Consider the following 23,462-nt stretch of genomic DNA (forward strand, 5'->3'; position numbering starts at 1 on the left):
CGGCTATGCCTGCCCTTGCTCTGCCCCTGTGTCTGTCCCTGTCTCCGTCCCTGCCCCTGCCCATGTCTCTGTCCTTGCTGCTGTATCTGCTCCTGTCTCGACCCCTACTGCCCTGTCCTAGGAATTCGGGCAGGACAAGGTCCTGCAAAGCACAGCCATGGTAGGGGCGGTAGTGTGGTATCATACTTGTTTAAAATCACTTTATAGTAAAATACTGGGTTTATTGGCAGCATATAACCCCAAAGGAGGTGCAGTTTTAAGTTACTCAAATACATGTTCTTAGAATACTCATACTTTTCTAGGGAAAGGGAGACTTGGTATCATCCCAATGCAAAGGCATCAGGGACTTCGCAAGGAGCAGAGTATTTTAGAGACAGTGTCATAACCTAGGCAAGGAGGATGGGTTCTCTATTTCACTGGTATGTTATTTACAGAATAATCTGCCTAACCAATTCTTCCCATCTCCAGGCAATTTGTTGTCCTTCAGATAAGGAAACATATTTTTTCCTTTTTATCTCTACTCCAAGCAGTTCAGGGGGATGCTCATGAGAGCACACCCCTCCCTTCCCAGTTCCCCCAGCTCTGGAAATGTCAGTCTGTCCAGTTATGATGGTTTGCCCAGCTGATAGGACAGCAAACACACTTGTGTTTTTCCAGACCTCTTTCCTAAGACCTTTTCCCTAGTTCAGTTAAAAAACAGCTGCTGGAAAGCTCCTCCCTGAGGGAGGAGAGAAGACTTAATTGATTTTACAAGAATAATTTCACAACACACAAACAAACCAGGACTGGTGCTGCTGTCGGGCGAGGAAGGCTGTGTGCAAGTGAGAGCTGTAGGCGAGACCCCCAGGGCTGTGCTGGATCATGTTTGCCTGTCGCTTACCCTGGCGGAGATCCAGTGTCACGTGCAAGTTGTGGCAATCGGGTCACTTTCTGCCTTGGGGCCGGTGCCAAATGCTGAGTATTAAAGGAATCAACACCACCGTGGGGCAGGAGCAACAGGCCAGCATGAAGGAAAAACAAGTGTCAGAAGATTTGGAAATGCGCCTCCCAAGGAGAGATGCAGAGGTCCTCTTCCAAGAGCAGCCTGAGACTGGGAACCAGTACTTGGAAGACACTTTGCTTCGGAGTTACTTGAAAACACACCTTCCTCCCAAGGTCAGTTTGCGTTTCTGTGTGTACCCACCACAACTCTGCCGAGTCGCTGCCTCTGACTCTGAATTGAACATTTGTCTGAGCCTTTTTGTGCCTTTGAGTGTTTAACTGGAGGGAATTTATCAGCATTCCTTAAAACCTGTCTTGTTTGAGGGCAGAGATGACAGACGCTGCCAGGACCCACACAGCAAGTGGTCCAGTGGGCTCCTGGGACTGGGCTGGGTGTTGCAGGGCTGTTTTGGGATTGTCAGTGTGGGCATTTGTTGTCTGGTCATGTAGAGAAAGGAATTTCTGAGAGAGGAATCAGACTACGATGCTTGCAAACTCTGCTTTGTTCTTCCACCTCTCTTCCTGGTGAAAGATGGATTTTAAGGAAAATTCCTAAGGACTGGGGCTGTTCTCAGCCGAGTACTCAAGAGGGTGGAAAGGCCCCTTGGGCTTGCTTGCTGCCAGCACACATCCGTGGCATTTTGTTTCTTCAGCCAGGAAAGGCTCTGTGGATTTCAGGGGTGCAGATGAGGGGGTGAGGCCCCAAGCTCTGGATGTCTGTCTGTGAGCTCCAGTCCTACAGGAACCCCTGGGAGGAGGCTCACCTCTCTGGCTGGCCTGTGACATCACCCCAAGGGCCACAAGTGCTTCCCACTTTTCAGGGAGCAGTTTTCATGGAGCAGAGTGTGACCTCTTTCCATGATTTATTCCAGCAGAAGCAATGCCATGACTTCTAAAGCCACCAGATCATAGGGGAGGGGACCTGGCTTTCAGTGAGGCTCCCACTTCCCCTGCTTGCTCTCCAGGTCTGTGAGGCCTGGCAGACAGTGTGGGAAGAGTGTGCTGGCAGTGCTGGGAGCGTGTCACAGCCATCCCAAAAGAGAAGAATGAGGCCTCCCTAAGCACCACCGTGGCCTTATTGGCAGAAGAGAAGACAAGAAAGAAGGACACTTTTGGGTAACCATGAAGGTCCTGCTCCTAATCTGCACCTTCGGAAGAAGCATGATTCAGGTCTCCCAGAGAATAAAAGGATCAGTACAACAAGGCTGCTTCCACTCCTTCCCCAAACTGAGAAGAGCAGCTCCAAAATCTCCCAGAGAACCGGGAGCAGCATTTTCCTTTCGTTTCTGCACTCGGTCCCAGCGGGGCAGTGTTGCCTCACTGCTGGAAAGGAGAGTCCGGGCTGCTGCCTGCAGCACTGAGAGCCTGCTCTCCGTGGGAACACCTTCCTCTGCAGGGCAGTGACACCCCCTGAAGCTTTGGGTGCCCCACCGAAGCTGGAGGATGATTCCTGTTGTGCTATTCCATGTCAAATACAGAAATTTTCTTGAAATGGCACAAAAAAATTCTTTCTCTGTTTGAAGGTGATTTAAGGAGAAGGCTGAATTGAGCATCTGCTTTTTCTGGGTGTTGTTTTGAAGAGGGATCTAGCAGGCTTTGCTGCCCTGAAAATACATCCTTTAATATAAAGGATGTCTATTGGCACTCCTAATGTGCATTAATTTGCCCATTTCCCATATCTTCATGCTTGTGACATCACAGGACAGATTAGGGTGAATGAGACCACCCAGCAGCCTCAGCCCCAACCCAAATGATTTGTCCTCTCCACATCCCAGTGTCCTTTCTTTGGAGCACCAAGGCTGCTGTGTGTGACATTCAGCAGTCACAAGTGTAGGAGTGTTGATTTTGTTCCTTCACCTTGGAAATAAACACCTTTTTTTTGGGTAATTTGGTGGTTTGGCAGGCTGCGTGTGGTCAGGGCATGAGCTCCCAGTGAAGCAGCTGGGGGCTTTTAGGAAATATGGATGATGGCGAAGGGATTGTTGTACGAATTCCTTGTATGAACCCAGACCAAGAGATCTGCTTGAGAAGAACTCATGTTCTTCTGCCTACAAATCCCACCAGGTCAACAGTTCAAATAGTCCTGTGCTTCAGCAAAGCCCATGAACTTTGGATTCCTGGGTTATGCCTCAGAAACAACCTTCAAATTGTTGTCAACCTTCAATTGTTGTCAAATTGTTGCTCAAAGATTAGAGGCGCATGCCCACGGCCATATGGGTGTGGCATGAGCTGGAGCAGCTGACCGGCTCTGGTGCATGGTTCTGGCTTGTTCTGTGATTTTTAACACTGTTTCACTGTTCTGCTGAAGGAAAACTGGCTGGTCTGAGGATGGAGACTTCCAGAGTAGCACCTGGAGAATGTGTGTTTGAACCTCATCACACACATGGAATGGCAGAGGGAGGAAGGAATCAATCACACAGGATGTAGATTAATGGAAGGTCAATACAGGGGCAGGCAGGGAAAGGAAAAAGCCATGTTTGTATGTCATCAACAGGAAATTAACAGGGTTTGTAATTGCACAGTTTTGGGTGCAGCAATTATTGCATTTGCCTCCTTCATTATTTTATTGAGGAGGGAACAAGCATCTCTCAAGAGGCAGAGAACAGCAAAAAGATTCCTCTCATGGAAGCAAATCAGGTACCTCTTTGATCCCCAACACAGTCTTGGATGTGTTTAGGCCAATGAGGTCCAACAGGGCTGGAGGCTGGGTTCTCCTTGCCTGGTTTTAGTAATCTGTATTCATGTTATTTAAATCTGGGTAACTTCACTTGGCTTTGCTCATAAACATGGAAGAGAACTTGCAAAAGGCAATTCCTGTCACCCTGAAATAGGGATCTGAGGGGGTTGGAATCAATCACTCCTCTGTGAGTGCTGGTTTCCCTCCATTAACCACAGACATATTATTCCATCCAGGTCAGCCAAGCCCAGCAGAAATGAGGGCACATTAATCCTTCAGGAAGGATCCCTGGGTGCAGGGTGGGAATTTGAATCTAGACATGTTGTGTGCCATGCTGAAGCTGAAAAGGCTGCTCCATCCCTCCTTTTCTAATCTGACAGGCAGGTAGCTGCTGAGCCCAGTGGAAGTTTTCCTGTACAGATGAAGGTATTCTGGTTTTGGCAGCCTTTCCTTTGGCATTCTTCTCCAGCAGTAAATCAGGAGCAGCCGAGGGACCTCTGGAGACCGTCTCATCCAACCCCCCTGCTCGTGTGCATCTGTGTCATTCTCAGCCTTGACACTAAAGTGTTTCTGTCTTTTGTGAAATCCAGACATGCTGCCAAAAGTAACTTGAAAAAGTGATTTTGAGGGGAAAAAAGTGACAGCAGAGCACAGCTGTGCCAGCAGAGGCTGAGGGAGCTGTCCTGCTGTGTTATAGAATGCATGGAAGGGCCAAATGGCAGGAGACCACTGGCATTGCAGGACAACATGGTCAGTCCTCTGCCCTTCCAGCTGGGACTGAGGCTGGGATGTGCTGAAGGGCTCTCCTTGATGCTCCACAGGTCCTAGAGGAGGTGCATCAGGACCTGGAGAGGTTTGGAAACCGCCTGCTGACCAAGATCCAACCTCTGAGTTGGGAATGTGAGCTGAACCCCCCTGTGTTCCAGCAGTACAATGCCTGGGGGCAGCGCGTGGATCACATCCACACCTGCTCAGCATGGAGGAGGATGAAGGAGATTTCAGCAGAGGAAGGGCTGATTGCTGAGGCCTATGAGAAAAGATACTCCAACTGGAGGTAACTGGGGCAAATTGGGAATGACTCAGAGCCTTCCTGATTATTCTTAGCAAGGTTTATTCAGCGTTTTGCAGGACTGAGCTGGTTGTGTAACCAGTAGCAGATGCTGCACGGACACCAGCACACCTCCTGCTGTCCTCAGCAGCTCTCTCTGTCCACTGCAATGTTCCACCTCACCAATGATAAGCCATAACTAATGGCCCACACTTGATCATAATATTCTTTGATGTCACCTTCCTGATTGTGGGGCCTGGCAGTTCCCTGCACCACTCCAGCTTTGTGTGTGTTAGTTGTAATGCAGCTAAAGATGTGGTATTTCACTTGCAGGTGTTTTGTATTCCAGACCATGGAGAGAGACCCACATTTCTTATTGTTTAAAAACTGTACAAGCTGGCCTGGTGCTGGCTGTCCCACTGGGACTGAGAAACTCTACTGCTCCTCTTCCCTCTTCCTGGCTGGAACAGTTTTTACCCTCTCAGAAATAAATGGTCTGATCCTCATGCATTCTGGCTGTAATTTTTCCTCTCTTCCCAGTCGAGGTTTTATCCTCGTGCTGTTGCATTGCTGTGTAACCCATCTGTTTTCCCTCTGTCTCTCCCTCTCCCAGCCGCCTGTACCAGGCTGTCAAACTGTACTTGTTCTCAAGCTCCTCTGGAGGTTTCAGCTGTCCACTGGCCATGACTGATGGCGCAGCCAAAGTCATTGAGGTATGAGCTTGGCTGGTCCCTGAGGGCACAGCCCACATCCTGGCACTGCAGGTTAGAGACAGGAGCACCAGCCAAGGATGGAGAAGCACTGATCCATCTGGTTCTGGGCACAACCCTTCCTTGCTCTGTGACTCAGCTCTGTCTCCCACTGCCTTTCTCTGTGAGGTACAAAGCCTTTGTGCTCACGCCAACTTTTATATTCACTGACAGCACTGTGTTCAATAAGGCCTTTGCTGCCCGTGGCACCTGTGGCACTGCAGGTAGCTGGAAAGGTGTCCCAAGTGGTAGTGTCCAAGGCCAGGTTGGACAGGGCTTGGAGCAACCTGGGATAGTAGAAGGTGTCTCTGCCCATGACAGGGGGTGGCACTGGATGAGCTTTAAGGCCCCTTGCAACCCAAAGCATTCTGTATTTCTATGATCCTATGAATATATTTTTACTACAAGACAATTTGTTTTCCCATATTTGTGTGTAATGGCAGTTAGATATAGTAGGCTAGATCCATACCTGATGTAAATTCACCAAACCACCAAGATTCTACCAACTGGAATGTTTGGCTCTGCATCTTAGTGACCCCCTTTGCATTGCCTCAGTGGCTATGTAGGATTCAGAGGAAAATATCCCTTAGGTAGCCAACCCTGGCCATTTAAATACACAAAAACTTAAAGCAGCAAAAGGTAGTTCCCTCTTCACTGCAGACACCCAGCATACATGAACCTGGCACATGGGTTGTTTGAGACCTCTCTCCCCAGAAATCCAAGGGGATAGGGATGCTCAGCCCTCCGTGTTGTAACACAGGTCTGCACCTTCTGTCTGCACAGTGCTGCAGCAGCTGGTGGGAGCTGTGCTGGCTCATAAGCTCTCAGCAGCACCTGCAGATCCTCTGCAGTGCAGGACACCCACCTGGCTTCCAGACTGGCCTGTGTGAGCCCTGAAAACACCAGTTAAGGCAACTGTGTAATGTCAACTATTGTGTTATGATCATCTCAGTTTATTTTCTCTCCCCTCAAACAGTCACTGGGTATTCCTGGATCTCTGAAAAACGCTTTTGACCGTCTGACATCCCGCGACCCTGAGAAGTTCTGGACCTCTGGCCAGTGGATGACCGAGAGAAGGGGTGGCTCAGATGTTGGTATGTGCTGTGGGGTGGGAACAGATGTGGCAGTGAGAACTGAACACAAAGGATGTGGGGAACCTAAAAAGCCAGGGAGCTGGTTTAGGACTTCAGCAGAAATCATTCAAATCCTCTGCACAGCTCTGCTTTTTAACCAACAAAAGACCCAATCTCTGTCCTCTTGTGCACACAGAGCCCTTTGTGTTCTTGGCTGAGGTAACTCCTAAAGAACTGGATTATACACACTGCATTTCTTATCGAGGGTCAATGAAAGAGATTAACAGCTAACCAATGCTCCATCTTCATAGCAAGAAGTGCCTTAAAGGAGCTGCTGCTTACTCTGTAAAATCAACAGTGATTGGCACAGAAGTTCCCATAAGACCAGGAAATTTTCACCTCTGTTTCAGCAAACGGCACCGAGACCATGGCCAGGAAGCAGCCAGATGGCACCTATCGTCTGTATGGATTTAAGTGGTTCACATCAGCAGCTGATTCTGATATGGCATTAACCCTGGCCAGGATAGCAGATGCTGAAGGACAGGTAAACCAGTTCTGTTGGGTGGGGAACCATGGGAAGGAGCAGGGGCATTCTTTTTCTTCCTTGTTGCGTGGTAATAAAATCCCCTCTGTACGTTGCAGTGTACCCAGGGCTCCAGAGGCCTGTCCCTGTTCTTCCTGAGGGTTCGGGATGAGGAGGGGAAGCTGAACAACATCGAGGTGCAAAGGCTGAAGGACAAGCTGGGCACGAGGCAAATGGCAACAGCAGAGCTGTGGCTGCAAGGAGCCAGAGCAGAGCTGGTGTGTAAGAGTTCCTCTGCCCTGGGGACTGGGCTGCCCTGCCATGGCACTTGCTCCTGGGGCTTTTGGCAGAGATCCCAACTGAAAAACTTCCTCTCTTCCACCTCTGTGGCTTGGCTCCTGACATCACAGAACAATTCACTGGTGGGGCTCTGTGTGAGGCAGAGCTGACAAGAATTCAGGAAAAGATGTGAGAGAAGACAACAAACAACAACAAAGTTATTTTAGGCTGGTCATTTCTGTAATCCTGGTTCCTGAGCCAGCAGAGGGACAGTTTGTGTAGTGTGCAGGTAGGAGCAAGCAGCAGGGACCAGAACTGATCATGCTGACATGGTCTCCAAAAGCCACTTCTGAGGTTATAGAAACAGAATTCCAGGATAGGTTGGGTTGGAAGGAACCTTAAGGCTCATCTCATTCCAACCCTTGCCATGGTCAGGGGCACCTTCCACCAGACCAGGTTGGTCCAAGTCCCATCCAGCCTGGCCTGGGACACTTCCAGGGATGGAGCAGCCACATCACACCACAGACTTGGCTAAAATGACACAAATATATTTTAAAGCAAGCTGGTCTCTGAGTGCCTGAGGGCAGACAGGGACAGAGTGGACAGCCCATGTCCATGTGTCTGTTGACACCATTTTCATTCCCATGTCCATCCGTATCCAAGGCATGTGAAAGGCTCATCTCAGCCCTTGTTCCTTGCAGATCTCTGCAGAGGGCCGTGGAGTGGCTGCCATCTCCAACATGCTGAACATCACTCGGATCCACAACGTCATTGGTGCAGTGGCTTCCATGAGAAGGTGAAGGCAGCATGGATCCCCCCAGGGCTGAAGGAGCAGGACAAGGGGACTTTGCAATGCTTAGCATGGAGCCAAGTGTCCCCTTTGTGGGACAGGCTGGAGCCAGCAGTGCTGGAGGAGGTTGACCTGTTGGTGGGTAACCTTTACAGGTTATAGCTAAGCAGGGTTCTTATGGTAGAGGAGACTGCAAGGGAATGCTCGGAAGTGGAAAGCTGCTGGTGTAACTGTTCCCTGTGTGTGTTCCCATCCTCCAGGATGATCAGTCTGAGCAGGGACTATGCCTGCAAGCGCATGGCCTTTGGGAAGCTCCTCAAGGACCATCCCCTGCACATGCAGACAATAGCCCGGATGGAGGTGAGGCTTTTGGGAGCCAAGCTGGACCTGTTGGGAAGGAAAGAGGGCAGAGATCCTGTGCTGTTAGTAAGCACAGCCAGCCTGCCTGCACTCCGATTTAGGAGGCCATTCCTGCTACAGCAAGGTGGATGCAGCAAGGGCATTGTTGTACTCTAGTGGGATTTGATCTGATAACAGACCTAACTCCTCTGCTGGACTTCAGGTTATCCTAAACAATTACCTGGGAGTTTCCCTGAGAGAAAGAAGTGCCCTTACTATGATAGCCATGACCTCTGAAGTTGGGTGTTTGCCTCAGAATCCAGGCCTGACACCACAGTCACCTGACTCTCGTCCAAGATTGGCATGGACTCATCCAACTTCCCTGGGAGCTCCTGCACCAGGAGATGGGCTGTAAACAGTATTTTAAAATTCTCTTGCAAGGTGGGGGAAGGTGGTCAACATCTGTCAAACATGACTTCAGGCTCCAGCCTCTCATTGCCTGTGGACAGAACTCCCCCTCTAAAAGGAAGGGCAGATTGTCCCACAACCCCTGATGCTTCCCAAATCAAAACTTGCCAGGGAAGTAAGCTGCTCCAGAAGAAATCTGTCACAGACTTTGCAGCTCCAGGTGCTCAGAGGTTGACCATCATCTCACATCCATTACCTTTTGAAAATATGTGTATTTGGGGCCTGGATGCCTTTTAGGAGTCTTGTTAAGGCTCAAGGAGGCCTGATGTAATGCATTGCCCCTTCACTTACAGTGTCCAAGAGTGGCAGAGAACCTTTAATATTCCATGCTTTGTGCCTTGGCTGCTCAGAGTCTCTGAAGCTGTGGGTCTGAGCAGGCAGGGGTGGCTTTTTACCCTGGGGGCAATCTCATGCCTGGGGTCCTGGAGTCAGCAGAGTCCAAGACCCCTGCCAGTGATCCCTGCCCTCTGCTCACAGGTGCAGGTGAGAGGGGCGTTTCTGCTGCTCATGGAGATCGTTCGCCTGCTGGGCCTGGCTGAAACCAACCTGGCGAGTGAGCAGGAGCAGCTGCTGCTGAGGCTGCTCATCCCAGTGGCCAAACTGTACACGGGGAAACAGGTATGGAACAGATTGATTAGCCCAGAGTGTGGAATGTTGGCAACCACAGAGCTGGGAAGAGGAGTGAGTGACACAGCAGTGAGAGCAGGGGATACCTGCAGGACCTTCAGCAGTTCCTGCTCTGGAGGCAGCTGCTTCTGCAGGTCCTCTCTCAGCTTCACTCCCATCTGCTCCTCCTGCAGGCAATGACCAACCTGCCTCAGGAGATGAGCAGGACCCAGTCAGCCCATCCCAGCAGGAGCTGCTGTGTGGTGTGAGAGGTTGGATTTTCCCCTCAGGCACTGTGGATCATGCCAGCTCTCTGCATTTTGCAGGCTTCTGCCGTGGCTGTTGAGGCGATGGAGAGTTTTGGGGGCCAAGGTTACATGGAGGACACAGGCTTGCCAGTCATACTCCGGGATGCTCTGGTAAGAGGGTGGCAGGAGAAGGTCCTGTGTGTCACCAAGTCCCCTGCACAGCACTCTGGTTCCCTGCTAAAGACACACTCAAGGGAGAACACAGCCCTCCCAGGCTCACTCCAGGTGTGTCAGCTCCTGCCTCACTGCCTTCCTGCTGAGCCCAGCCATCCCCGGGGGAGGACAGGATGTGTTCCTGGTGCTGAGGCTGTTCCCTAGAGCAGCAATGGAGCTCCACTGCTCCCTTCCACTTGTTGTGAGACAAGACATCTCTGGAGATATCCTTGGTATCCCTTACTTCGGCCGTGTCTCTGCTCCCTCACACTCCCCTTTGCTGCAGTCACTGCAAAGACTCCCTGATGCTCTTCCACACAGGTGCTGTCCATATGGGAGGGAACAACAAATATCCTGTCCCTGGATGTGCTGCGATCCCTCGCCAAGAGCCAAGGGCAGGCGATGGCTGTGTTCCTGTCCACAGTGCAGGTGAGCCCACAGCTGCAGCCCTGATCCACCCACCCTGGCAGAGCCTTCTGTGGGGTTTGTGCTCCTGGCTGAGGCTGGCAGGGAATAGGCCCAAACTGAAAGCTTTAGACAAGTATTCCAACAATTGGAATTGTGTCTTACAATTCTGCTCCTTAAATAGCTCTTCCAAAAACAGGATGCAGGCAGTGCTAATCCCAGGATCCTTGTGTGCTTTCAGCTCAGCAGTGGGGAGCTTGGCACTGTCAGAGTTCCTCAAGACAGGTACCAAAATAAGTGTATTTTTAATGTGACTCACCTTCCTGAATCCAAAATAATTTTGTGGTTTTGTTTCTTAACTGGAAAATCACCACAGGACTACTGAATATTGAACCTCACTAGGGCTATCTACTGCATTATGACTTTCTATTTTTATTCCCTGAAAAGATGGAAAAAGCCAAAGGAATTCCATTTCTGCCTCTTTGGATTTGCTGTTCTCTGGCTCTACTTTTAAAGCTGCTCAGGTGACAGGAGTTCAAAACAGCTCAGAGATTCGTGAAGGTGAAGGAGCATCTCCTGGCTTGGTGCATCCCAAAAAGGGAGACAGGAGGCAGAATCAGAGGGTGTTGTCTCAGAGGTGACATTATTAATCCAGACACAGCAATCCAGATCTCGTTAGCCCAGACACAGCAAGGGAATCCTGGGCATCTGGAGTGCTGGATTTGGTGGTGTGCAGCCTTCACCTTCCCACGCAGACCCCATGAGAAGGGAAGGGTCTGGGACAATGCTCTCCTCCAGCACTGGGGACTGGACAGAGCTTTCCAGAGCCTGAGTAGTTCTCACAGTGGTTGCAGTTGGCAACTTGGGTCCCATCTCACCCCCCAGTTCAGCTGTGCTCTGTACACAGCACCTCTCTGACCTCCAGGGGTGAGGGTCCCCTTGCCATCCTCTCAGAAAACTTGGAGAAATACCTCAAACGATTTGGGCACCAAACAAGAAGCCAGATCTACTCAGGAGCAGGACTGAGTACATCTGCTGGGGGCAAATCCAGCTGTTGGCAAACAGCTCTTAGGCTGACACTGCAGGTAATGGATGGATGGTAAAGGAGCTGTGGGTAGGCTCTAAAATAATTTGGAAAGAAGCAGCCTCCACAGTCTTACACTGAACACTAATTTAGACAAACACCCCACAAAGGTGCAGCTCCCTGGTGCAGCTGGGAGGGCCCCTCCAGCTGCTCAACAACTGGATAATCAGGGGAGCATTAGGGAGCACAGCGCCGTGATGCAGAGCAGGGACCTGCAGAGCAGTTACACGAGTACTGAGATTCATTAATTAACGAGCTCCTCAGTGCTCCCATCAATCACGCTGTGGGTGAGGCTGGAGGGGGAGGGTGAGTGCTGGCTTCAAGGTCTCCAAATTCCAGTAATGCCACTGCCTTTACTGTCCATGTCACTGAGGCTGCTGCATGTCCAGGGAGAGGGGTTGGGTCGGGCTCAGCGGTGTGGGTGCTCCAGTTCTGGATAGAATCAGACCTGGCCAGTTTAAGCTTTTCCTTTATGCCTCGGGCAGCCAGGTGCTGGAAAGGCAGCCTGGGAGAGATTTCTGTCTGCAGAGTTCTGCAGGAATGTGCTTGAGTTTCTATACCAGAATCAGGTTTTCACTCACAAGTGATAAACAACATCTTTCTGAGCTCCAGGTGTCCAAATTCTTTCAGTCTGTGAGTCTGGTTAATTTTGAAACATCCCTCCCAATCCTGTCTACTGAGGAAATAATTTAACCCATCATAAAGGGGGTTTTACTGCACCAATCCATTTCCTTTTTATTGATGCACACGAACCGAGTACAATTTATTTTATGTTTGTCCATCAAGGTTCTCAGTGTGCAGGACTTGTGCCCGTTGTCAGAGGCTTTGCAGAAAGCAACATTAGTACCTGTACAGCTCTTGGTTCTCTGAAGGTCATTTCAAGGGTAACGCCAGGTTTTGCTTCTGTCCTCGATCAGTTGTCTCTACTGATGGTGAGATGGCCAGTGCTGGTGGGGCTGTGATCAGGAGCAGGAACCAAGGGTTGTAATTATCCTTAGGAAAAGGGAAATACAGAGAACTTCCCCATCCTTGCACAATGTGACTATGAGAAGTTGAATTTGTAGGGTTTTTAATACACAGGTGAGTTTGTGACAAACCACCTTGTGTAGAGGTTATGAGTCTGGAAATCCTGGGGAGAAGAGTGAGTGTGAGAGACAGGGATGGACTCATGGAATGATTTGGGTGGGAAGGGACCTAAAAACACCTCTCATCCCACCCCTGCCACTTTCCACTAGCCCCAGGCTGCTCCAAGCCCTGTCCAGCCTGGCCTTGGGCACTGCCAGGGATGCAGGGGCAGCCACAGCTGCTCTGTGCACCCTGTGCCAGAGCCTGCCCACCCTGTCAGGGAACAATTCCTAATTCCCAATATCCCATCCATCCCTGCCCTCTGGCAGTAGGAAGCCATTCCCTGTGTCCTGTCCCTCCATCCCTTGTCCCCAGTCCCTCTCCAGCTCTCCTGGAGCCCCTTCAGGCCCTCAAGGGGCTCTGAGCTCTCCCTGGAGCCTTCTCCTCTCCGGGTGAGCACCCCCAGCTCTCCCAGCCTGGCTCCAGAGCAGAGGAGCTCCAGCCCTTGGGGCATCTCTGTGGCTCCTCTGGGCTCTCTCCAGCAGCCCCAGGTCCTTCCTGTGCTGGGCCCCAGGGCTGGGGCAGCTCTGCAGGTGGGCTCTCACCTGAGTGGGGCAGGAGGGCAGAATCCCCCCTCCCCTGCTGTCCATGGTTTGGGATCAGTCCAGGACACATCCTGACTTCCAGCTCTGCTGTGGTGAGAATTTCAGGTGGATACTGCGCAGGGCCAGTCAGTTCGTGTTGTACTAAAATTTTATTAGCTGGAATTTTGAGCCAGAGCCCTGGGTGTACTTTCAAATTCAATTACAGTCTGAAAAGTGCCTCTAAAATAGCTCAGGGCAGTTTGTTGATTGTTGCATTTGAGTTACTTCAGGTGAAATTTGGGCACATCCCAGGACAGGGTCTCAGCACCAGCCCCGCACATGTCATGCAAGGTTCAGAATCAACTCTTGCCTCAAGAATTTCTGTGTAGGGCTGTAATTCAGGCTGTAAATCAGCCTTGCAGTCTCAGACATATGACAGTGTTTTCAGGTCCTTTTCAGACCAAAACCCCAATTTTCAGGCAGCGGGAAACAAATCGAGGTTATTGATGTGGGGCCGTGTGTTCGCTCCAAGCATTGACACAAAATTGTGCTTTTAGCCCTGCTCGGGATGTTCCTCCTGTCACTGTATTTTTAGATACTCATGATTAATCTTGTAAGTAAAAACCACTCTGACCACATGGTTTGGGAGCAGTGAGAGCAAACAAAGAAGCAGCATCTTAAAATTCCTCCACGGAAACAGAGGGAATCAGAACAATTGGAGCTCTGGAGCTCCTTTGCTGATCCTTTCAGGCAGTAAGGGGTGGTGGGGCAGTGATGCTGTGTGTGCCTCCTCCCAGAGCTGGAGCAGAGCAACTAGGAAAGAACTGCTCCTGCCTTGAGCATTGCCCTGAAGCAGCTCCCAGCCTCTCCATCTCAAGTGCAGAGAGAGCATGGAAAAACCTTCCAGGAGATCCAGGGCTTTTGGTCAGGAAAGGAACAAGTGCAATTGGAACAACAACAACAACAACAAAGTAAATTATTGGTGAGCAAAGAAAATACAAGGTCTTTTTTATCCCTTAAGGACAAATGATGCTTTTACATTCCTGATCCATATTTCCAGGTGTTCAAATCCTCCAGCTGTGGCAGTATGTCCGTGTCCCAGCCACAAGCAGCAGGTGGTGTCCCCGTGCTCGGCCAGTGCCATGCTGGCTCCCACCCAAAGTGTGGGAATTGATGCCTCTGGGATCTGTGATTCTCATTAGCAGCAACCTCCAAGCTACTTCAGAACACCTCATCAGTATTCCATGGCTTGGAGCTTTATGGGCTTTATGCTGGCACTGGAGTTGTTCTTGTATTTGACCAGCACATGCTGGGGGTGTTTCTGCCCCTGGAGCCCAGAAGAGCAGTACAGGGAAGTGTGGAAGTCCGGGGTCTGAGCAGTCAGAGAACATGGAGCAAACCTGGGTTCAGCCCAGCCCAGATGGATTTCCTGGTCCAGTAAGAGGAGCTGCGGGATCACCTCAGCACTGAAAGCCTGAGAAACATAAAAAATTCCTTCTGTGTAGCTGCTGCTCACAGGCTTCAGTCTCGTCTGCAGGTTATTGATGGAGCTAATTAATGAACAGCACCTCCCACCACGCTGTGCTGTTCACATCCAGCCTTTGGGGATGCTCTCCAAGCTGATCCCTCAGTCCTGCTGCAGAGAGAGGGGTTGGAGTGAGGAAAGATGGGAGCACAGCACACGAGGCAGGGCCAGCCCCAAACACAGGCAGTGTCCCATCCCTCCTAACAGGGAACAACACAGGAGACACAGATGAACAGTGTGGGAATGCCATGCCCAAAGAACAACAATTCCAGACTCTCTCAGCAGAGTAGCCCTGGTGCTTTTACAAGGGATTTGGGATGTGGCAGAACAGAAGCTCAGCTCAACCAGGGGAGATTTCAGGCAGTGCTGCTGGCACAGTTAAATTCCCAATCTTCATCAGAATCACAGAATCCTTTAGGTTGGAAAAGCTCTCTGGGATCAAGTCCAGTCACTCCCCAGCACTGCCAAGGCCACCACTTACCCATGTCCCCAGGTGCCACATCCATATGGCCTTTACATCCCTCCAGGGATGGGGATTCCACCACTGCCCTGGGCAGCTGTGCCAGTGTCTGACCAACCTTTCAGTGAAGAAATTTTCTCTAACATCCAACTTGAACCTCTCCCAGTAGTGCTTGAAGCCATTTCCTCTTGTCCTGGGACCTTTCCGACTGACACAATGTGCAGAGGAAAGCTCCTTTAAATGTGAATTTTCCTGCCTGGACACAGATTGAGCATATTTGTGCAAGTTATTATATAACCCTGGGAGAATTAGGCCCTCATACAGGTATAGAGTTAGAGAGAATTGGGGATGAGAGCTGGTTCCCACATGCAGCTGGGAAGCCAGAATGGAAACAGCAATGTGCTGGCTCTGGTCACAGGGAATTCTCCCTCCCCAAGGCAAGGCTGGGAGCTTTCTTTTGGGCACATCCCCTTCCCTGGCTGCTCCCCCTGTGCCAGTGGCAGCCACCTGGATCTGGGTTTGTTGTCAGCAGCTGGGTGTGCCCAGGGTCCCAGCAGCCTCTTCCCTGGCACAAGGCAAATACATTGGAATTTTTTCTGTGGTGGTTCTCTCTGCAGAAAAAGCTGGAGCTGGCTTCAGGCACTGAGGAACTGTCCCCGGCCGTGCAGCGGGCACGGGAAGCCATTGGGAGCCTCCGCCAGTTCCTGGCAGCCGCGGGCTCAGAGCGGGCACTGACCATGGAGCTGGCAGCCAGGGACTTCTCCTACAGCCTGGCACGGATCTACACAGGCAGGGCAACCACAGGAATCACAGATGGAGCATCTCTGTGGCTCCTCTGGACTCTCTCCAGCAGCTCCAGGTCCCTCCTGTGCTGATGGATTTCAGACCAGGAAAGGGCTGGGAATCAGCCATAGACGCCTGATTCACACCTGGGTCAAGGGTGGAGCTCTGAAGCTCAGTCCCCACCTTTCATGCTGAAGCAGCTCAGCCTTCGGGCACTGCTGAGGAGTAACCATCACCCTTTTTTCCCGAGCCCTGGGCTGTTCTGGCAGGAGCCTGGGAATGCTGACACCTCCTACTCCCCGCAGGAGCTCTGTTAATGGAACACGCGGCTCGGCCTGACGCTTCCCGCACAGACGTCTGCGCTGCCCTGAGGTAGGCACGGCCCTGTCCGCCCAGGGTGTTCTGGATGCTTCCACGGGCAGTGGCAGAGGCTTTGCTCTGCCTGCGGAGCGATCCAAGCCCTGGCCGTGGCCAGACCCACGAACCCAGCTGGGAACAAGCAGCGGCTGCTCTCAGCCCCGGGGCTCTTCCCTGCTCGGGCGATCTCCATTCCCGCACTGACGGGCGGGATCCCAGCTGGGCACGGCTCGGGTTGGCACCAGCCCCGTGCGTGTGGCGGGACTGGCACTGCCCAGCCCTCTCTCCATCCAGGTGGTGCAACCAGGAGCTGTGTCCGGTGGCCGTGGAGTCAGGGAGGGGCAGCTACGAGGAGGGGGCAGCGCTCCAGGACAGCGCCCTGGTGCTCGGGAACAGCCGGCTCTGAGCGCCCGCCGCCACCGCACGGACACGGGGTAGGTTGCAATCCAATCCCCCAAATCCTCAGGTACCTGCAGATTCCAGGTGTGGTGGAATGTCCCGGTCCACAAGGAGCCAGACCAAATCCTTTAGGTGTGACCCCCTCCTGCCCCGGGCTGAAATCCACGGCTTTGAGGTTCACTTCAAGGTGCTGGAATGTTCTCACAGTGCTTTAGGCAAAGTCCAAGTGATAAAATCCAGACAAGAGCTGGAAGCAGCAGCTCTTCAAGTGCCAACACTCTTCTTTTTTTAAGAAAACCAACCAAAATCAAACTGAAGCTGATTAAATCCAGAAACCCACCATTCTTCCCTGTTCACCTTCCTGCTTTCCAGTGCTGACCACAGACTTCCACCCCTGGGTGGGGTTTGCTTCAGGGTCAGCCCTTTCCACCCACTGTGACTGTGAACATTGACCTCCTCAGGAACTGCTGCTTTCTGAAGAAAAAAGGGATTTTTATTATTTCTGGCCTCCAGAATGTTGATTAATTCCCTATGCACGTGCCCTAATGATGCTGCAATCCATCCTGACAGAAATTCTACATAAGTTTTGGACTGAAATACAGTAATTCTCCACCTAAGCACTGGCTGTGGGCTTCTCCTTCCCCTCAGCCCATCAGTCGACCTGCTTGGTATTGCCCTGCTGGCTACAAGTTTTTAATTAAGAAGTTGCTAATAGAAGAAGAAAGGCACTAATAGACTGAAGACAGCTGGAATTTATAGCTGGAAAATGCTACAGCAGCCAGACACTGAGTGGGAAGAGGGGAAAGGAGCTGTGTGCTGAGATTGGAGGTGTCCCAGAGTTTCAAAGATGGCAGAGCCAGGAGGACACAAAGGTGGCTCTGGGAGGAGCAGAGCGGAGCAATCCCAACAGGACACAGCAAGGGAGGCTCCATGGGCTCCGTGTGTCCTGGCACAGGGATCACAGGCTGAGCCAAGCAGAGCTTCCCTGGAATCACCCAGATGCCATGAACCAGCAGCAAAGGGCTTCTGTTGTCTGTGCATTGCAGGGAATAAAGAACATTTGGGTTTGGAAAATCTCCTACATCATAGAATCATGGAATCATGGAATGGGCTGGGCTGGAAGGGACTTAAAGCCCATCCAGTGCCACCCCTGCCATGGGCTAGGACACATTCCACTGTCCCAGGCTGCTCCAGCCCCAGTGTCCAACCTGGCCTTGGGCACTGCCAGGGATCCAGGGGCAGCCACAGCTGCTCTGGGCACCCTGTGCCAGGACCTGCCCACCCTGCCAGGGAACAATTCCTAATTCCCAATATCCCATGTGACCCTGCCCTCTGGCAGTGGGAAGCCATTCCCTGTGTCCTGGCAGCAGGACTCTGTCCCTGCAGTTTGGTGTCAGAGGTCTCAGAGGGGTCAGTGCACAGGAGCTGCTGTGCCCTGTGAAGCTCAGGGAGCAGGAAAGCGAGGGAGCAGCGCGGGGCTCTGAGTGACCACGGCACAACATCCACCCCACGTGTGCCCGTGGCTCCAGCAGCAGGAGCTGGATGTGACCCAGGAGGGAAAGGCCTCGTGCTGGAAGTGTTTGCAGAGCTGGTCAACACCTGGGATCCCCTGCTCTCCCTGAGGGATCATCTCCAACTGCTGCCAATCCAGGCTTCCCCTTTTCCCAGCCTATTTTATGTTTCTGAACACCAGGATTAATTTTTCCTCATACGTGAGCTGTAATTTGCCTCCCTCAAACGGGGAGCTCTGCAGATGCACCAGCTCAGATAACAGGGGACTCTGAATTCATCACTGTGTAGGAAAATGAATTTATTAAGATCTAAATATTCACTCTGAGGCTACAGCAGAATAAAGGCTGTTACACACATGAGGGTCTGACACTTCCAGTGCTGCTGAACAGCTCTCTCCTCAGAGCTGGGCATGGCTTCAAATCTTTAATGTGCTTCAAGTAAGTAATTAAGACTTCAGATGTTATTTTAATATAAATCCCACCCAAAAAGAGGACAATCAAACCCATCACCTGCTGCCACTGCAAGGCCTGAAAATAATTTTGTGACAGAGCTGTGGGAAATCGGTTTAAAACCCAGATTTGTTAAATAATAAAGTCAAACTTTAGCAGCATTTATAAAATGTCCAAGTCCAGAGAACGGTGAGCTGAAATCCAAAATGCAACAATGGGAGCTGTGGCACTGCACTGCAGGAAGAGATGGACTGGGGAGCACCTGGGCCATTCCTGCAGAGCTGCCCTTTGCTCAGTGCTGACTCCAAACCTTGTCCTGGGTCATTCCAGGACCCCCTCTGTTCAACGGGCCCTGAACCTGCTCCAGGTTTTTGCCCTTTGCAGCCTCACAGCACCTCGGAAGCTCTCCCAGGGCAGGCTCCCTCCCGCTCCTGCAGCCTTTGGCAGGTGGTGAGCAGTTCCCGAACACCTCCTTCCCTTCCTTCCCCGGCAGAGCCGTTGGTTTCCACCCTGCACCTGCCACCACCACCCTCAGCTGTGCCCAGCTCTGAGCACTGACCCTGCCCGGGTGACATCCCTCCTGCCCAGTGACTCCAGTGCCACCTCGCTCTGCCCTGTCCGGGAGGGGCACCTGGGACGAGAGGGGCGCTCAGTTCCCAGCGATTCCTGACGCCGTTTGAGGACCGGCACAGGAGGTTGTTCCACAGCCCGGGGGCAGCACTGAAGCCGCCTATCGCGACAGCAGCGCCGGTGTCCCGACAGGCTCGTGGGCTGTCCGGGAGTTGGGACAAAGGAGAGAGGGAAGGAAACTCCTTAGGAAGAATTGATCACGGGGAAATGAGCTCTGACACCTTCAGCCGTGTCCTCCGCTGGCAGAGCTGCCGCCCCTGGCAGGAGCTCTTCTGCACCTTGGGGAAGCTCAGAACTTCTCTGATCCCTCGGCCGGGGCAGACCCACACTCGGCATTTCCCAGATCAGAAACGCTTCCCGGCAGGGCTGTGCCCGGGGCTCGCAATATCTGCAGGACAATGAGCCCCTGAGAAAGCCCTCAGGAGAAACTCGAGTACGAGAGGAGCTCCAGGAAATCCCACTGTGAGGTGTAACTGAAACGCTTTGCGCGTTCCTTACACCACCAAACGCCATTCCTGCTTCTTGTCTGCTCCAGATCCCATCAGTGGCTCTACCCCAACCTGGTTTATTTTGATTTAATGAACACCATCGAATCACAGACGGATTGTGCTCAAGGTCTTGTGATGAAACATCTGACCCCCAAGAACTCAGGGCAAATCCTCAAATATGTATGAGAAGAAATAAATGATGGTGGAGGCCTGAGGGGACAGGACTGTGCACAGCTGGAATGAGCAGGCAGTGCTTGGAAAATGGGAATAACCCTTGTGCAGGACCAACATCAGTTGAGTTCTCCACTTTCTGGGACAAAGAGATCTTAAACCTGAATGAGTTTGGTTTGTTCCCAAAGAGCCACAGCTCCACCATCCAGCGTTGGGATAAGGCAGGTGCAAGTGGGAATGGAGGTTCCACTGCCAAACCCTGCCACAAGCAGGGGGAATTCCTGGAGATCCAGGCTGCTCCTGCATTTGGGTAACATCACCAGACTGAGATACCATGGTTGGTCAAGGGGAAAAAGAAAAACATGGCATGGAGGGAGCTGAAACTCTGGCACCTTTCTCTGTTCTAGGAAAACCATGCTGATTGTGCCAACAGAACCTGGCAGGATGTGTGCGTTGTGTGCTTCCTCCTTCCTGGGACTCCTGCACCAGGAAAACCAAGCCTAAGTTTTAATTTTTTGTCTTAAGTTTAGGAGTGACAGTTTGTCCTCAGAAAGACACAGCATAGAACAGAAAGCCAAGGGCAGCAGCTGCAGCCTCCTTCTCCAAGGCCTTGGTGTTCCTACTGAGCCTCCAATACATCCCCTCCGAGGGACAGGGAAGAAAAATAAAAAATTAGAAAGTGTGTTAGCAAATGCTCCCATGCAAAAGTCTAAACTTTATTCACTTTTATTTATATATTTAACAATTCTAAAGTATTTACTTCTCGCTTTTGACAAAAATGAAAAATATAGGAGCACTTTACTCTCTTGTGGAGAGAAGGGTTATTTCTGTACACAGCTACAGAGAGACGGCTTCCTCCTTTACATACAAAGAAAAAATAATATTAATAAAAAAAGTGCTTCATCGATCCAAAAAAGCCTAAAGAGCTGCAAGCTTTTATTCACACTGTACATCCCAGCCCCGGCCCGGAGCGGACCCTCTTGGCACGTGCGGAGGCTCCGGCTGATTCTGCACCCCAAAGCCACACACAAGGTTGGGGTGTCCCCCCACCCGGCCCTGCCACCTGCCCCTCACCACCCTGGGAGGAGCTGGACGCTCCCTCATCCCGCTCTGCACGGAACAGCGATGCCGGTGCCTCTCTTCCAGCCCCCACCGCTGGGTTAGGAACAGATCCTAAACCTGCCTTGGCAGGAAACCCCATCCTTCACTTCACTTTCAGTGTCTCTTTCTCTAGCCCTGTGCCAGGGAGATCCCAAGATGCTCCGTCCATTCCCAGACCCCTTTCCCGCAAGGACGCAGCCTCCTCCTTCCTGGACATCCACGCCAGCGCACGGATCCTGGCAGGGTGGGAAGGGCACAGTCCAACCCCCTCAGCGTCTCCCCCGAGACCCAGTGAGCTCTGCCATCTGGTTTCTCCATGTGACCCTCCCTTTGGATGATGTGATTGTGACATTCCAGGGAAGGGAAATGCTCCTTTTCCAAGGTTTCTTGGATTTTGAGCTGTTGTATCTAGAACTCTCAAATACTCCAGCAGGATTGTTGGGAATACCATAATTTGGGATTTTGCCTAGGGAATGCATTGTGAGCGGATCTACTCTTCCTCCTTGCTGGATTGCACTAAGCAGGATCTGTGGGAAGGGAAAGGGATGAGCACCTACCAGTTGGTTACAAACGGGTATTTGGGAGTTTCACCCTTCAGTGAGGCGAGTCTGATTGGGACAGAAGGAGGAAGGGGAATCCATAATGTATTTTGGATTGTTTTAAGCTCCTCAGGCAGCTTTTTCCTATCTGGAGTACACTGAACACAGCCTGGGAAAGGAGGAGCATCCCAGGAGGGTGCCCAGCACCAGTGCAATCCACACAGGCCGAGCCCCACAACTCCGGCGGGTCCCGGCCGCCTTCCGTCAGTTTGGATCGTCCAGTAAAGTGCGAGTGACCAGCCAGGACCTGACCGTGGCAATGCTCTGCTCCCAGAGGGACTCACACGGATGGGGCAAGGACAAGGCAAAGTTCTGCTCCTGTCCTAGTTGGATTGAAGCAGGAATTGCGTGGTCAGATGCCTGGCAAGGCCCGGTGTGATGCCTGACTCAGCTCTCACCAACAGCACGTGCATTCCTGAGCCAGCATTCCAGGTGTTCCCGCTGCGAGGGCTCAGACCTCGCGGATTGTGTGTGCAGGTACAGAGCTGCCAGGGCAGGAACCTGACTGAGACCCCCTCGGGCAGCCACTGTGAGAACAGAGAGGGAAAAGGTCTCTGGGGAAGGAGATTCCCACCTCTTCTAGCAGCAACAGGTTCCCAAACAGCAGTTTTGGGTTTGGAATAAGGAGTGATTGAAAGCACTGGAGGCTGCAGCTATTCAGGCTCTGCACTCCGGCTGGCCCGGCTCCCTCTGCTCCCCGCTCCCCAAAATCCTCGGTCTGCAGCAGTTCCACACGGGACAGATAAATACCCACAGGGATCCTGGCTCTCACCAGCTCCCTCCCCACCTCCAGGACCCTCCCGCAAACAAACAGATAGATTATTATATATACACACGCACGCGCGGGGACACGGACACACAGACAGGACAGGCAGGAAAGGGGAAGAGCCGGACAAGGAGAATCCCACAGTCCAGCGGCACATCCTCGGGGTCTGTCCCGCCGAGCAGCGCCCACGGCCCCAGCTCCACGCGCAGCCTCCCAGCCTCGGCCCCCGGGATCCGCGTGTCCGTGGGGAAGGCTCAGCTCGGCCGCTCCCCCGCCGCTCCCAGGCCAGGAATTCAGTTGGACGTGGCAGTGATGGGCTTGTCCAGTTCGAGGTCCAGGCTGGAGCTGCCGGGGTGGAGGCTGCTGTAGCAGGACTTGCAGACTCTGCTGGGCTCGAAGAGCTGCTGGCTGGGAACGGGCACCTTCTGGTTACAGCAACTGGAGCAGAACACGTTGCCACAATTCCTTGCATCAGGAACAGAAGAGAAATGGAAAAGAGAAGATCAGAAGGAGTTTGACAAAGTTACCTGAGCTGTAAAATAAGATATTCCCAGTGCTAGGATGGGGGAGATACCTCCCTACAGGTCAGGGCATGGACAGGGACAGCTCCAGCATCTGTGCTCCTCCCTTCTATGGCTGGAGTAGAGACCCAGGAATGGGCACAGGAAGGAGCATGGAGCCAGGGCCAGTGTGGAGTTGCAGGTCATTAAATGCCTCTGTTCAGCACTGCCCTGAGCCAGGCTGGACAGGCTGTGCCCTCTTGTCACACAGAGAGCTCTCTGCCATTCACCATGGAATGGTTTAGCTGGGAAGGGATCTTAAAGCCCATCCAGTGCCACCCCGCCATGAACAGGGACAGCTTCTGCTGTCACATGCTGCTCCAAGCCCTGTCCAACCTGGCCTTGGACACTTCCAGGCTGGATGTGCTGCAAAGGAGCTCCAACATGATGCCAATGCCACGCTGGGGAGCTCAGGGCTGAGCGGCTGAAGCAAAGCCACCATGGGCCCTTCTGAGCCAGGCCATGGGGAATGTGGGGAACACTGGGAACTGGGGGCTCTGATCCACGCAGCTGATCCAGCCCTGGCTCAC

At 52.2% G+C, this 23,462-nt stretch overlaps 2 protein-coding genes across 12 annotated transcripts in view; one reads left to right on the forward strand and one right to left on the reverse strand.

Moving 5' to 3' along the window:
* Positions 1-768: 768 nt before the first annotated feature.
* Positions 769-20,822, forward strand: LOC121365068 (acyl-CoA dehydrogenase family member 11-like). 4 transcript variants are annotated; one of them, XM_041488966.1, is made up of 15 exons: positions 769-1,155; positions 4,480-4,712; positions 5,320-5,419; positions 6,432-6,549; positions 6,939-7,072; positions 7,171-7,329; positions 8,032-8,126; positions 8,381-8,480; positions 9,405-9,545; positions 9,860-9,952; positions 10,316-10,423; positions 15,735-15,906; positions 16,206-16,272; positions 16,552-16,691; positions 20,314-20,822. In XM_041488966.1, exons 1-14 carry the CDS (start codon positions 862-864, stop codon positions 16,661-16,663), a joined length of 1,926 nt encoding a protein of 641 aa, XP_041344900.1. In that variant the 5' UTR covers positions 769-861; the 3' UTR covers positions 16,664-16,691; positions 20,314-20,822. The 4 variants fall into 4 exon arrangements, with proteins under 4 accessions (XP_041344900.1, XP_041344899.1, XP_041344898.1 ...); XM_041488965.1 differs by lacking the exon at positions 20,314-20,822 and adding an exon at positions 19,111-20,307; XM_041488964.1 differs by lacking the exon at positions 20,314-20,822 and adding an exon at positions 17,029-17,730.
* The window catches only part of MTMR3 (myotubularin related protein 3), a 72,050-nt gene continuing 69,189 nt past the window's right edge, over positions 20,602-23,462 (reverse strand). For all 8 annotated transcript variants that reach the window (XM_041488940.1, XM_041488942.1, XM_041488945.1 and 5 more), the window contains one exon: positions 20,602-22,837. In XM_041488940.1, coding sequence (XP_041344874.1) covers positions 22,666-22,837 — 172 coding nt within the window. In that variant the 3' untranslated portion in view covers positions 20,602-22,665. The remainder of the gene's footprint in view (positions 22,838-23,462) is intronic.

The sequence above is a fragment of the Pyrgilauda ruficollis genome, unplaced genomic scaffold (assembly GCF_017590135.1).
Source record: "Pyrgilauda ruficollis isolate IOZ18807 unplaced genomic scaffold, ASM1759013v1 scaffold9, whole genome shotgun sequence".
NCBI classification, from domain to species: Eukaryota; Metazoa; Chordata; class Aves; order Passeriformes; family Passeridae; genus Pyrgilauda; species Pyrgilauda ruficollis.